Source organism: Plectropomus leopardus, chromosome 11 (genome assembly GCF_008729295.1).
Source record: "Plectropomus leopardus isolate mb chromosome 11, YSFRI_Pleo_2.0, whole genome shotgun sequence".
Taxonomy (NCBI): Eukaryota; Metazoa; Chordata; class Actinopteri; order Perciformes; family Serranidae; genus Plectropomus; species Plectropomus leopardus.
In genome coordinates this window covers 33,660,561-33,676,154 of record NC_056473.1, presented here as the reverse complement: position 1 = coordinate 33,676,154, position 15,594 = coordinate 33,660,561, and the positions used below count along the sequence as shown (strand labels likewise).

Genomic DNA, 15,594 nt, shown 5'->3' with positions numbered 1-15,594 from the left:
TGTAACTGTCATACTGCAAACGTGGCCCCCCAGCCAAAGCAAGTTGAGTGTCCCCGATTAGAGTGAGACCTCTTCTTATTTTGTACTGTCAGACAGGAACTCTTATCCGGCAGCGAAACTTTGTTTTTCCACTGAAGTTGCATCAGTCATGTTACATCAGCTGTGAATTGAATTGATAATGAATTAAATTGAATTATGTAGTAGCTACTGAACAATTGACACTGTAATTTTGCAAACTCATACAACATATTTAGCACTACTGTAGGCCTATGTATATTTAGATGACAAACTAACAAGCCTGGATGTCAAAGGCTTGCAGTTTGAGTGCTCCTTAAAATTATAGCCTTGTGGTTTGGCAGATGCAATAATCAACAATAAAGAATGCATGAACTAGTGCGTCAAAGTTACTACAGTACTTTAATTGCAGCATGTGAAAAACATTGACCATATACAATATGTGGGTATTATGGTGGCATAATGATGCTGGTTATGTCTGAAGAGTCTGAAAACCTACTGGAATAGCAAATGTTATTGGCACACACGCAGACACACACACATGCACACACTCTATTTGTTTTGACATTTCTTCTTTTTAAATCAAATAAAATTGAGCTATAGTCAATCACTTTTGTGCCATACATTTACAGGGGCAAAAAAACATTTATGCACATAATTATCAAACATTCCAAATCATTTTGATCAACAATTGTCTTTACAATCAATAATGGATACCGTTTATTAGGCCTATGTTCCCGTCAGTGATTTACAGGACTTATTAATGTGTGCACAATTAAGATTTCGAATTTAAGAGCCAGCACATGGTCATTACAGGAATCATACATTATTTACAGAATTAGATGATCATAAACAATCACCAATGCACTGACATGTCTAAATCAAGAATAATAATGTCAGCACATTAGTGCATTAATTAGATTTAGTGTATTCTGGTCTTAAGGGGGCATTTCATTGGCAGTAGAAGGTGAGGACGTTTTCTTGATTTCCTCTGACCAACAGGACTGGAGGTCTCAGATCACGTGATAAGAAATCCAGCCATGCCATGTACAGAGTATTGGGACACACCCCTCTTCTCCCCACTGGCATGGTGCTGTCAGACATATGGAGTGACAATTTGACTTCTAATAATAACTTCAAAGCACAAGTGATCACCTTTTAAAGGCAAAGGGATGTGCTGTGGCTTTAAAAACGACTCCCTCTACCTTTAAATAAAGTAGCACTCCCATGACCTAAAAAGTAGCATTACTGTACTTACATAACAATCAGAGCAGCTTCTCTTGAATAATCCTGCAGGACCTCATTTAGACGAATCTGACGGAGAGACTGCATCACACAAAAAGAGTTTATAATTTTAGTCGAAGAAGACGGGAAAAAAATGGGGATATCCTTATTGCCCTGGATTCTATACATGCTGTGTTATTCAGGTTGTGTCAGTCAGTGTTTGTATGGTCATAAAAAACCTAGAAATGTCATGGAATTTGCAAATAACAATTTCGAGGCCTGGAAAAGTTTTGGAAAACTAAATATACCCTGAAAGTTGTGGAAAAGCCATGGAATTTTTTTTTATAACACATGTTGTGTTTAAGAACCAACTGAAATTTAAAAATCTAATGATAATTTCACAGTTTCTGGCTATAATTAATTTTTGGTGAATTTTAGAGAAAACAAAACGAAAAAAAGTTGAAAGAAAAGAAAATCCCTAATTTTATAGTAAAAAAAAAAATCGCCCCAAATAAAGAAAAAATGCCATTTTTTGTTGTTTTTTAAGAAAACATATTTTCTTAAAAACAAAAAAACAAAACAGTGGTAAAATACATTTAAAAATTTAAAGTTGCATGTCCCTCCTCTCAAGCCAAAAATAAAAAGCATATGTCCCTCCTGAATGATTTGTCAGGCCTCCCCCTATTTGATAAATAATGCCCCTAATCTACGGAGTGATTCTCATTTCAGTGAGTGTATATGTATCTGTAAAAGTGTTTATAAACCTCAGTCAGTGTCTGTGTTTCTGCGTGTGTGTCAGACCTTGGCCTTGTTCCTCTCTAGATCCTGCTCAGTGATCATCCACGACTCCTCCTGCTGCCTCGCTGGCCCAGAATCAGAGTGCTGTTTGAGATTTGTGTCCAGCCTGAAGTGACCCACCATGTCCTCAAACTGATGGACACTGGAGCATACAAAGGCAATGTAGAAAGTATGCAATAAAGAAAATCAAGTAGGGGTTAATTTATTTATCTTTTTACAATGTTTGTTTTTTTTATTTAATCTGGCAATCCTGATGTTGAGGTTTTCACTCCAGTTACATTTTTGTTGTGATGCACATTTTGGTTCTGGATCTTTGAAGTCATATCTCTCTATATTAAAATATTTATGAGACAGACACGTTTGAGCACTTGTCAATGCATGTCCATGAAAGGTGCTTATTTTTTGCGACTGACAGGCTCAGATTGATATTCAAATTGTCTGACAACATTATGGAAATGATCCCTACAGAGATGTTGTTTGTCTTTTGCTTAATAAAGACAAGTTTTGGTAGCCTTACTTTGCAGGCTGGGGGCTCTGGTTGATGTCTGGAAGCACTTCAACGTCATGGAAACCAAGACGAAACTTCTTGATCAGTGCCAGCACCCTGGAGAGAGAATGTAAATCTGTAATGTGCAATACAGTCTTCACATTTTTTCCACATAATCTCATACTTGTTAACCACAGCAATACTCCTTTATTATTATTATTATTATTATTATTATTATTATTATTATTACCATTTTGAACAGGCAAAAGTTTCATAACATGTCACTCAAATCAGCCGTTTCAGGTAATAATATGCCAGTGTTGTTTTTTTCTGTCACCCCCAAGTGACCACTGAAACCCTTTTTTGGCAAATGACCCAAAGAAAGCCGACTAAATTATGAGCAACCTGCAATAAAATGAAGTAATTCAAGTGCTTACTCCTCTCTCTGCTCTTCTTTCTTGTCCGTTTCTCCCCCAACAAACACTCGGACCTTACATTTGGCCCAGCGCTTCCTCCGAGTCAGCAGGTAGGGCAGCAACAGGGTCAGACCTGGTAAACCACATACAAATACGCAAAAATGAATATAGAAACTTGTAATAATAGTCTTAACAAAAGAAAATAAGGTGATAGACAGATGGAGAGATAATCAGACCTCCGTCATCGGACAGCCAGTATACGTCGATGGTCTTCTTTCCTTGTTTTTTCTGGAACATTGTAGAAGGCTGAGGCTCTGCTTCAATGGAGACGGAAGCTGCAAACAAGTGTGCATATTTTAATTACACCAATGTATACATTTTATGATATTCAAAGGGAAACTCTGGTATTTCCCAACCTGCACTCTATTTCTCATGCTTTTGTTTCACTCATGGAAACAACTGATTTTGAAATTAGTCAGTACTGAGCAGAAGCATTGTGGCAAAACAGGCTGCAATGTAACCACTCAGGGACTAAGACCACAAAGATTCGACCTTATTTAACCAGAAACAGCCCTGAATTCGCCATCCCCCAACACACCAGACTCCCTTTAAATACATAGCAATTTTGCCATCATAAAACACATTTTATTCAAAGTTGACAGAAATGAAAAAAACCCTCAACATCTTGGTTTGTCTTCCATTGTTCCAACAATAACCAGCTCTGGTTGGGCTTAAATAAACTCTAAATTCACCCAGTTAGATGTGAAAATATGCTGACTCTACACGCTAAATTTGCTGTTTATTTAAATGGAGTCTTGTGGAAGTGGCATTGGGGATTTTGGGGCTGTTTCTGGTTAAAGAAAAATGATCTTACTCTTTAATAAAAAAAGTTCGAAGTTTGTACGGATCCTTTCCATAATGATGTCAAATGCTCAGAAGAAAAATCTAAGTCTGTCAGTGCAAGCACTTTCAGTGGACTTAAATTTACAGCGCAAACATACCCAGAGTGGTGTCATTGGCGCTTGTTTTGCTGGTGCTAAATGAAGCGCTCTCGCTAAATTCTGGACTTATTTAAAAAACTATTGTTCCCATTACTCACTTAAACACAAAACCATTGGAAAATAAGGTCCAGGATGGAAAAAACTGAACTTACCCTTGAATTTTTAAAATTTAATTTAAGGACCCTTGTTCACAATTTTTCTAGATTGAGGGAAAAATCAATAAACATGATAAAATAAATAAAATAAAATAAAATGAAGACAAAAATAATAGCTTGCATTTTCTAACTCCTTTAAGGAGACCAAACAAAGCGACGAACATTAAGGCAGACAAAAGCACATAAAAACTCCCCATAACAATTGAATGAATCAAAATGATATGATCAAGTATGTACATACATGTAGTTCTTGTTTGAATGCAGGAAGGAGCAGAGATGGTGTTTATAACCTCTTGTCCTCCATCAAAGCCTGGATTGACTGAAATCAAAACAAAAGAATCTGCTGTGTTATGATGTTGGCTGTGAACAGCTTTTCCCACCATGCCCCTTGTTAACACTAGCGTAGCTGCAGCAGCAGCAGTCAGAGTTCAGTGATGGTGCAGTAGGAATTAACTCTCAGTGTGCTCCACCCTAATAGGAAATAAGACTCTCACCATGTGATTGAGATGGATGAGACACATCTAGTCCCTCCTTCATTCTCAGCATGCACACACCGTACTGAAGGTCAAAGGCATCACTGAAACGCACGACAGCTTTATTGCAAAAACATCACTGTCAGTGCGCATAACAATGGTACAAAAGTACACACACACACACACACACACACACACACATAGAATGAGGTTTTCTATACTCACTGCAATATTGTTATGTAGTTGTGTGCAGCCTGAGGTGTGTCACAATAGCAGTCATTCTTGAAACCCATCAGCAGAACATTTGGCTTAATACGACCCAAACCTGCCCCCTGATGGACAGTCAACAACAAGAGAAGAAGACGAGATCAATCTGACCTGTCCAACACGTTCTCATCTCAAGTTGTCACATGTTGCCGCTTTGCAGTGGACTTCTGCGGATACATATTATGCTCTAGGTATCCTTCTGTGTCTGCTGTTGATGTTTCGGGATGCAGCCACTGTGACGTCAACAAAAGCACATGGTGGGATTACGTTGCATGTGGTTATGTTTCAGCAACAAAATCACATGGCAACCCACGCCAGGACATTAAGAAACACTGGCACGCGTGGTTAAGCTTAGGCAACAAGGGCACAGATGGTTAGATTTGGGAAAAAAACATCACATTTAGAAAGGAAGCGAACACTGGACTCCAGCATGAAAGTCCAGGGTTTGTTGGATCCATCCACCCTCCTGCTGCCCTATAGGGACCTTTATGCTCTTTATATTCCGTTGTTATCGGCTGCGTTCTCAACTGACTCCAGCTGTCTGTGCATTATGCTGCTGAGACAGGTGACGTCCGGTGGCAAATCATACAGCTGTGAAAGGTGGCTTTAGGCGTTGGTATCTTACTCAGAAATCACTGCAAAAGCTGTGGTGTTTGATGAGTTCTATATGGGAATGATCTGGTGATTCTGACCTGTAGCAGCATGTTGACTCCTGATCGTAGCTCTGTGGCGACTACACCTCTGTAGAAAGCCTTAACTTTCCGTCGGTTCAACCAGGTAACATGACTGTCGCTGCTCGCCTTTTCCACCACTGATGGGGAGGCCATGCCTGGATCAGCCTGACAGACACAGAGTCATAAAATAATGATTTTAATCCTCAACTGAAAACACTGTGAGAGACATGATTATTAAACAAATATGTTTATGTTTTCACTGAATCAGACATAAAATCTTCACTAGGTAGAGTGTGTGCATGTTGGGTTAGACTCACAGTGACCACATAGCCACACATCATGAGACTGAGATGCTTCGTGAAACAGGAGGCGAGATCCACCAGAGCCGGGCGACTGCTGGGGGGGCCTGTTAGCACCAAACACTGGGGTCTGGAAGGGGAGCACATCAGAGAGACTGAAGTCTGGTTGAGAGCTTCTGCAGACACATGTCCACCTTTGTTGACCTTCAAGAAATTACACTGTTTCTTTGACATATTTATTGTTTTTACATGTTTTGGACATGATCTTGACTTTTGAGCAGCTTGAGTAAATTTAATCACAGTTGCACCACAGACACTTTTAAAGTTACTTAGCTAACTTTAAGTACTTCTTATGGTAATACTTTTTCATAATTTACTCCACTGTCAAAGCATACTGCTACTGTCTGTCGATTCACTGCTTATACTGCATTCATGTGAACTTTAAAGGAAAAGTTTTTCATATGGAAAAAAATTCTTATTTGCTTTCTTGCAGAGAGATTAGACAAGTTAGATAAGAGAGCTCGAGGCCTGGATGCAAGGTCAAAGAGCTTGCCTGGCACTGTCCAAAAATAAACTCCTTGAACCACCTTTTTTTTTGTACGGATCAAACAATTAAATAAGTAAGGACTTTATTTAAATAGCCCCTTTTTTCACAACGATGTCGCAGAGAGCTTCAGAATTTACGAGATACAGATATAACATGTTAACTTATGAGCTTTGGACAGAGCCAGGCCGCCTTTCCCCCTATTCTTCAGGCTAAGCTAAGCAAACCATGTAAAAATAATGGATGTTGCCACCGTTACGTCACCTATTGGTGAGAACATTTATCTTCTACCGAAGAAGAAAAACTATAGGTATATTAACCCTTCACTGACCTGTAGTTCTTGACATGGTCCTCCACATGGTTGAGGCCTACACACTGGTTCAGAGCCATGTTGTAGGAGCTCGCCTGCATCGATGAGCCCCAGTTTACAGCTAAGAGAAGCAGTGTTAGAACAGAGCAAATGATGGTGGCTGTTGTGTGTGTGCAGTGTGACTGCGTGTGTGTGTGAGTCTACCAGGCTTCTTGTAGAGTGTGTATCCCAAAAGGAGGAAGACGATGCCAAAGGCAATGAGTGCTGCCCACCAGTTCAGCAGGAACATTATAACCGCACAACACAGAGAGCCCAGTAACGACAGCCACTTACTGTAGAACCTGAAGGATGGACGCCAACCTGGAGACACACACATGCAAATACCATGCACCAGCGATACTCATCTTTCAGCTCACAGGCCAAATCTGGCCCCTGATAAGGTGCTGGGTGGCCCCCCAACCATTTTAGAAATTCACAATAAAATTAAAGGTACTCACAATGGGAATTATTTTTGTGCTTGTAGTATACATAAATTGCCAGAGTGCATAAAACAGCATCAAAATAAAGCTTGTTTATCAAAAAGGTGCCAGTGGAGGATCCCCATACCCCCATCAGAGATGAAATGCTAGAAATATCCTAAAATCCTACAAATTTGCTGTTATTTTAGAATACTTTACATTGCACACAACAAAATTACATGACTTTTCCAAAACTTTAAGAGATTTTTTTCTAATACTGTGACTTTCCCAGGCCTGGAAAATGTGACTGTGTAATTCTATTACTTTTCCTGGTTTTCTCTGACCGTGGGTAGCCGAGACATCATTCGTTATGCTGGTTTCAGATAATAAGAAATGTCCTAAAGTCTTGGATATCACTATAATCCTATAAAACATCCTAAAATCTTTGAGACAGAGTAACCAAAATCATCATTAAATCTGTGACTTTGTCTTTTGTAATACTGATTTATTCATGCATCCATTCATGCATTTATAATCTGTCCATTAAAGAAAGATGTGTTGTTTGTGAGTTTAGTACCTGGTGAGTTGGTGATTGAGGCATGGAAGCAGCTGAAGTTGATCAGGCAGTATGAGCAGAGGAAGAAGTTGGAGATGATGGGAGCGATGGTGTTTAGCTCGGCTGGAGGAGAGAGAAGACAGAGGTTAACAGATACGTAGTTCATTATATTCTTAAAGTTATCATCTTTAATATCATGTGGTCTCTTTTTCTACTTTGTAAGATTCCAGTCATCAACTGGGAGGGCTGAGGAGATCTAAAACTCACCTACCAACCCATATTCCTATTAAGAAATTTCAGGATACATAATTGCTAAAATCCCTGCTGTAAGGGTTAGAGTTTCTCACCAATGAGGATGAAGCAGACAGCGATGATGTATGTTAGCAGGTAGCCTCTGAGCGGTTCATCATTCTTGCCGTAGCCTTTGCCAAAAATGCCAATGAGAGGGTAGAGTTTGTCCTTACACAGACACTACCAAAAAAAAAGGTCATATTTCTTTGTCATAGCAGAGAAAACAAGACAGACAAGCTTGTGTGTGTGTGTGCATTTGTGTGTGTGTGTGTCTGTGTGTGTGTGTGTGTGTGTGTACCTGGAAGACTTTGGGAGCGGACACCAGGCAGGCCAAAGCAGAGGACAGTGTCGCCCCAAATATCCCAGCAGTGATGAGAGGGGCGAAGGCTGACACCAGGCTCATCGACTACACACAGAAATATATAATGTATGTGAGTCTCTTGTCTCTCTCCAGAAGTGATAATGTCTGTTGACAGGATGATCTACTGAGTCGCCAATAAAAAAATGAAAAAAGAAAAATCACCCGAAATTTTTAAAGAAACACCAAAAAGTTCTCAAGGAAAAAGTTGGCAAGATTTTTTAAAGAAAGAAAACTATAAAAAATATTTATATATTTTGAACACCACAATTCATAATTAAAGTTTGAACAAGTTTTTCAGGGTAAATAAGGTGCCAACATGCACTAAAGAAATTACCAGAATAGAGTTTGCTCATCAGAAAGGAGGATTTCCACAGATCCCCCTACAATGTCTTCATATTGGGCTTTACACTGAGAAACAGCGAACAGAATAAATGCACATTTCTTTCATTTTTGTGTCTTGTGATTGAGCTTGTGCTGACCTGATAGTAGTTACTGATGCCATAGGTACATGTGCTACTGTTGATGCACCCTGTGAAGTCCCATCCATACTGGCAGGCTAAACCAACACAGTCCTCAGGAGAGGAGGACAGTAACAGTGTGTCGTTTAACAGTCCAGATGCATCCCGCACCACACACGATCCTAGGGGCAAACACACACACACACACACACACACACACACACACACACACACACACACTGTAAAGCATGATGAAAAAATACACACACACACACAAGAATTATTCAACCTCAAATCCCGAAAATAACAATGAAATTATAAATATTAAGCAAATTGTAACTAACTACTACTATGTAACTATTATTGAGCCCTTTATGGGGCCTGGAGGGGAGAAAAAAATTGATGGAAGAATTAAATTTTGGATGGTCAGCTTAAATTTTCAGCTTTTGAGAACTCTTGTAATACCTTGTAATACAAATATTTTTTAAAAATATATGAATGTTCAAAATTCTGCTGCAGTGTAAATGGAGATTACTGGAGATTATGACCACAGATATCCAGCAGGAGGCTCTCTCTCCTCGGTAATATGGCAGTGTGGCTGTGTGGGATTGAAATGCATTTGCTGATATGATCACTGACTGAGTGTTATTTAAAAATTAAAGTAAGGCTCATAATTTCCTTCGTGTATTTGTGATTTATAACCACAAATATCCAGCAGTTCTTTTTCAAGTTTTGACAGTCTATGTATGAATGCTTGGTCCTAAGCACTCCTTAAATGCAGCTTGATTACACAGTAATTTGAGAAAAAAAAATTGTTTGACTTACCAAAGACCCTGAAATCAAAAATGGTCTTGACATTTGCATAATTTTATGTGGCAAACAAGTATTGAATTTATTTATCTATTTATTTTTTGCTGTAAACTGTTTGAAAAAGGAAAAAATGTTAAAAATCATTAAATCTAACATTAAAAGAACAATGTTTGCATGTAGAGAATGCTATTTACCAACATTTAAAACTTTCTGTAAAATAATCAAGACAGCCACAAGTGGCTTAATTGTTTTTAAAATAATGAATCATGGTCGTCACTAGGCTTGGGTGGTATCATGGTATTATGATTTACTGGAGTATCTAGAAATCCCAGGTATATTTTTCAGTGTTGTCATAAATACAGGTGCTCCTAAACTCATTGTATGTAGTGCACAGCACGCACCACCAGAGCTCAGTCTCTGTCTCTACTGGTGGAACAGGCAGCTGAGCTGAGAGTCACAGCGACACCTAGTGGTGGAGGGAGAAGTTACAGGACTGTGAACAGACGGCAGCCAACAGGCAGAGAGAAACCGTGGGGAATAATGGCATGGGTTTTTTTTTACATCTAATTTGGTGAATTAAGGATTTATTTAGACCAAACTGGAGTTAGTGATTATTGGAATGATGAACTTACTAACTAGATTACCATCAAGAGTAACCATGCGAGTTTTATTTTGTTTCTGCTGAGTTTGAATGAGGTGTGTTTTTCAAAAGATAAGAATTTTTTTTGGCTTTTTTGCCTTTATTTGGATATGACAATTTAAACGTGAAAAGCGGAGAAAGAGGGGACAACATGCAGCAAAGGGTAACAGGCTGGAGTCAAACCTGTGGCAGTTGCAGCAAATACATAGTCTCTCTGCACACGGGGCACTCACTCTACCAGGTGGGCCACTGGGCGCCCCAAATGAAGTGTATTTTATAATGCGTTAACACGGAAATTAAGTCTCATCTTACGTAACCAAGAGAAAGTCAAATTCAAAAGGTTTACATTTGTATTCCTGTTAAATAAGTGTATTGTGTATTTATTAGTCTAAAAATCTGAAGGTAAGTAACACACTCACCGGACTTAAGCGCTGCACACTTATACATTCATACACCTAAAACAAACATAAATCACCTCAACAGGGTGAAATATAGGAAGCACTATGTAGGTAAAAGTACCTATGGTTGCAGTGATGATGAGGTAGGATATTGTGGTCCAGAATATTGCGGACAGCGTTCCTCTGGGGATGGCCACTGTTGGATCCTGGGAAGGACAAGCATGAGGTTATTTAATTTCTAATTTAGTTTCAGATTTCACCTGCATGTTAATTTGAGGAAATGATGATTTTTTTTCACATGCATGAACAGCATGATATGTGAGGAAGCAGGTTTATTTTCCACTGACATCAATGCATGTTGTTCTCAAAAACTGGATTTTGCAAGAAAAAAAGGCAGAGAGGGGAAACAAACCTTGAGATCTCCAGAGATGTTAGCTCCTGCCAGGATGCCCGTGGCAGAGGGGAAGAAAATGGAGAACATGCCAAAGAAGCTGCCCTCTGGTCCTCGCCAGTTGGGAACAAAATTGGCAGCAAAGATATCAGCTGTTCAAGGTGAAAGAGTCGGTTTACAGCGGAATTCTGACAGGGAGAGACTTGGTTATCCTTGATTTGGATAAAAACTACCACACACATTTTAAATGGCTCTATATTGACACAGAAAATGTTGCATACTCTGAACAAGGGCTGCACAGGTACCTTTGTAGCTAAAGAAACCCTTGGCTTGTTTCTGTGCTGTAGCAGGGATGATTGTTCCAACAATGTAACTGGCAAATGACACCATGATGACCAGGAAAAACAAAATCTGGGCCTGTGGAGGGCAGAATATACAGTAAACATGTTGCTGCAGACATTCATTTACATGTAAAAACGAGCTAAAGTATCTCATTAAACTAAAAAAAGAACCTGAGTTTCTTAAATTAAACACAGTAAACATTCTGATGTGTGTAATTCTTCCAGTTTCAATGCTAACTCAAAGGTCCAGTATGTAGGATTTAGTGTCATCTGCCTATGAGGTTGCAGATTTATTGCATCATTATAGAAATGATCTTCTCATTCAGCTCTCATCAAGAAAAACTATTTCCCAAATAAATTAATTATGTAACCTCTGCAGTGATAAAACATCAGATAAATCTTTTAATTTACATGATTAAAATCCCAACTGCTTGTTATTAATACTTTGAAACCTGGACTGTCATTAGTTTTCGTGTGCTGACTTCAGACACCTTTCACAAGCGTTTAAACCTTTCAAACCTCGGCAAATTCGTTTGATTTCTTTCAAAAAAGGCAATCAGCAACTTGGCATAAAATATCCTGCAAAGTGCAGGAAATCATTGAAAGTCAACAGACAAATTACCTAAAAATTAGATTGAAAAATAGTGTGAGAGAATTATTAGAAAGTTATCACAAAATGAGGGAAAAATGTCCAGAAAAATGTATTCATAATTATTAATCAAAATGAAGTTGGTCCTTTTTTCATCTCATTCCCTGTCTGTTTGTTTTTTTTCTTTTTTTTTTGTAGTAATTTTTAAATTTTTGGTAACTTTTTACAAATATCTTGCTAATATTTTCTTTTCTTGTTAAATTGCTCATTGCCTTCTTTACATGTTTTCGAAAGAAATCAAGGGTTTAAAGTTCAAAGGGTTGACCATGATGGCAGATCACCATGATCTCATATATTTGGTTTTGCTAACCTTTGACTCCCAAGCCATGCCAGCCATTGAGATACCAAGTAGACACGTGACAGTGATGATGCCAATGATTCGGATGTCATTGGTTCGGTCCACCATGACAGCTCCATGTTCCTGAGGAAGAAATTTCAGAGAAATATAAGGTTTGTATTTAGTGTGCAGTATCATAGAAAAGGCAGCTCCATGTCCATATTAACACTCATTAGTGTTGTACTTACAAACATGAGGTCTGTAACAGTCTCAGCAAAACCCACAGTGTGCATGGCCACAGCTACAGCATTGGCAAAAGCAAAGATTAGACCGATGGACCCACCCAGCTCTGGACCGAGGCTACGACTGATCAGGAAGTAGGTCCCACCTGAAGAGAGTGGGAAGAGGAACAGCAGGACACATATATGGATGGAAATGTGGTCATGCAACACATTCTCAACCAAAGCAATAAAATACTGCAGCTTTGCAGTGGACTTCTGCGTCTACATATTATACTAAAGGTATCCTTCTGCGTCTGCTATTGACGTTTTAGATTGCTGCTACCGGAATGTCAACACAACCACATGGTGGGATTATGCTGCAGGTGGTTATGTTCAGGCAATAAAAGCACATGGAAACCAATACCGGGACATCAACAAACACACATGCTGGCACGGATGGTTAGTTTAAGGTAAAAGAGGCGCATGGTAAGGTGTAGAAAAAACGCATCACATTGAGATGGGAAGTGAACACCGGACTCCTACAGGAAAGTCAAGAGTTTGTTGTGCCAACATGTGCATTTGTTGACATTCCAGTATTGTTGCCATGTGCTTGTGTTGCCTATACCACATGTACTTATGTTGACATCATGGTAGCAGCATCCCAGAATGCCAACAGCAGATACAGAAGGATACCTGTGAGTGTGATATGTAGACACAGAAGTCCACTTCAAATGGGCAATATGTGACGACTTAGCATAAGAACGTGTTATCTCAGCTGATGCCATTCAGCGGTGTGGACGCAATTATGGCTTTTGCCGTTGGGATCTCATGCTGAAATCACTGAAAAAGTGGCAGTATATGACAACTTTGTAATAAAAATGGGCTGGATCATCATAATATGAAACAAAGTCAGATACAGTTCATATGTTTTTCTGATATTAGTCTTTCATTTGATCACAGTCCCTATGTATTCATTGAGAAGGTATGTATGGTAGGTTGTATGTATCACTGAGTAAACAGACCTCCTTTGACCTTGCCGTTGGTAGCGATGGCTGAGGTGGAGAGACCGGTGATCCCAGTGATACAAGAGGAGAGCAGGATAATCACCCAGGTCAGACCTGATGGAGAGACAACAGAGAAAGAGACAGTAATTGCAGTGGGCCAAACTGAAGTTTTAGTATCTAAGAAATATTAGACATTTGGTGCATTAAATCAACAAGCATGAGGAGGTTTTGCTGGACGCACCTATTCCAGCTTGAGCAGTGATCCAAGGCAACCTCAGGTACAAGATCACCCCCCAGATGTTTAACATGCAACGGATCTACAAAAAGACAGTTACTTACTGATGTGGTTAAACCAAAACACAAAACACAATGTTTATTAGATTAGTTGTTTTTTCTCTGTAAATTTAAAGATTACTTTTATGCAGTTACAGCTCACAGATACCCCAGAGTCCCCACAGTGGTCTGACCCGGCTCACCATGACTCCCTGTACCCAGCCGAAACGAGTAGGTTCAGGTGGAGGATCCTTCTGCTCATCTTCATCGCCCTCAGAGCTGTCTCCTCCTTCCATATTTCCACCTGTTGTCTCCTCATACAAGGGAGGACTAGCGTCGACCTATGTCGAATAAAATCAAGTAAATTTCATTAATGTCGGCCAAAATCATCAAATTTACAATATATCTTTACAACCTTATTCAGATTCAGGTAATTTTTAACTGTTTTGTATGGGACTGCAACTATGATTGTCTCCATTATGCTGATTAATTTCTAGATTGGATGGATTGATTGTTAGACCTCCATGCCAGTGACAGCTGTGGCCAGAGGCATTATGTTTTCAGATTGTCCATCCAACTGTACGTCCCATTTTTGTGAATGTGATATCTCAAGAATGCCTTAAAGGAATTTCTTCAAATTTGGCTCAAACTTTCACTTGGACTCGAGGATTTTCTTTTTCTGTAACATTTTTTGGCATTTTCTTTTCTCCAATGATTTTTGCCTACTCTTACTTTTCTGTTGAAATGTTTGGTAATTTTTAAAGAAAAGATGTCTTCCAAACCCACAGGTCCGCCAAAATAAATAAAAAAAACCTCCACCAAAATCACACCATTTATCACAGCCAGAAACTGTAAAAAAAACCAACAAAATATTGTTATTGATATAGATAACTGATGTAGCCTTGGATCAGGATTTGTTCCAGAGTATTCTTCATTTTGGTCATTTGTGAAGAGCTGTATGAGCTTATAAAGAACGGAGAGTCCTTACCTCAGGGTTTGCGTGCAGCTGGTACAGTGACGGTCTGAAACGCCTCCGTCGCCCCCACACTTCTGTGTTGGCATAGAAATCATAGTGTGGCGGAGAGTCCAGAGTCTCATAACCAGTCAGGGCATGAGATCCGAGGGATGCTACACTGGTCCCATCGCCATAGCACGGACAGTCCCCAGACTCATCAAAGCCTTCAGGTGTTGGCTTCACATTGGGTACCGTCAGAGGAAGTCTGGGTCTGTATGCAGCCAGATGAACACCGTTGCTGCCTACTGGGAACTCCATTCAGATCAGATATGTCTTTTCAGTATTTAAGTGGATTTTAAGACAGCTCAGACAGTCAGCTTTCGTCTAAAAGCAGCTGTCAGGGTGACAGAGCCATTGTGAAGTTTTAGGTGTGTGAAGGAGGCTTTATTATGAGGGCTGGCTTTATATCTGACCTTAACCAAGCAGGAAGAGCCTGAGGCTGTGTGAGGAGGCTGGTTCACTGAACCCTCAAACAAGACTCATTACAAGAACTATTAAGCATAACATGGACAATTCAACATTACAGGAGCAACCACAAAGTCATTCTGGACCCAGGAAATACACTGTTCCACTTAATGAAAGAAGTATTTACAAAATGTCCCCCAATGATTAGACATTTTCCTTTCCCAGAAGCCCAAACAGCACAGGATTACAGGATATTATAGTTTAAATATTGGGTCCTTATTTCTACTTGGCCAGTGAATTTGTTGTGTATATCTTTGTTTGGTTAAATAATTATAATTTTTAGTCACTGATCTCTGAAGGAGGTGACAACACAAGCGCAACAA

At 39.4% G+C, this 15,594-nt stretch overlaps 1 protein-coding gene across 1 annotated transcript; it reads right to left on the bottom strand.

The window, feature by feature from the left end:
* Positions 1 to 747: 747 nt before the first annotated feature.
* On the bottom strand, positions 748 to 15,137 carry slc12a3 (solute carrier family 12 member 3). The gene is made up of 26 exons (XM_042495686.1): positions 14,780 to 15,137; positions 13,995 to 14,132; positions 13,760 to 13,835; positions 13,537 to 13,632; positions 12,542 to 12,681; positions 12,327 to 12,437; positions 11,332 to 11,443; positions 11,048 to 11,178; positions 10,757 to 10,841; positions 8,809 to 8,969; positions 8,267 to 8,374; positions 8,025 to 8,148; positions 7,699 to 7,800; positions 6,868 to 7,023; positions 6,685 to 6,784; positions 5,828 to 5,939; positions 5,529 to 5,675; positions 4,795 to 4,901; positions 4,591 to 4,673; positions 4,338 to 4,415; positions 3,177 to 3,275; positions 2,962 to 3,073; positions 2,555 to 2,641; positions 2,041 to 2,179; positions 1,274 to 1,341; positions 748 to 1,108 (listed from the first exon to the last, which is right to left on the bottom strand). The coding sequence occupies exons 1-26, from the start codon at positions 15,062 to 15,064 to the stop codon at positions 967 to 969; spliced, it is 3,099 nt and encodes a 1,032-aa protein (XP_042351620.1). The 5' UTR covers positions 15,065 to 15,137; the 3' UTR covers positions 748 to 966.
* Between the last annotated feature and the right edge of the window lie 457 nt (positions 15,138 to 15,594).

Coding starts and splice junctions, on each gene's coding strand:
- slc12a3 (XM_042495686.1), bottom strand. CDS start 15,064: ATGGAGTTCCCAGTAGGCAGCAACGGTGTTCATCTGGCTGCATACAGA. Junction 13,633..13,759: donor CACTGCTCAAGCTGGAATAG/GTGCGTCCAGCA, acceptor TCTCTCCATCAG/GTCTGACCTGGGTGATTATC. Junction 5,940..6,684: donor GACCATGTCAAGAACTACAG/GTCAGTGAAGGG, acceptor CTCCCCTTCCAG/ACCCCAGTGTTTGGTGCTAA.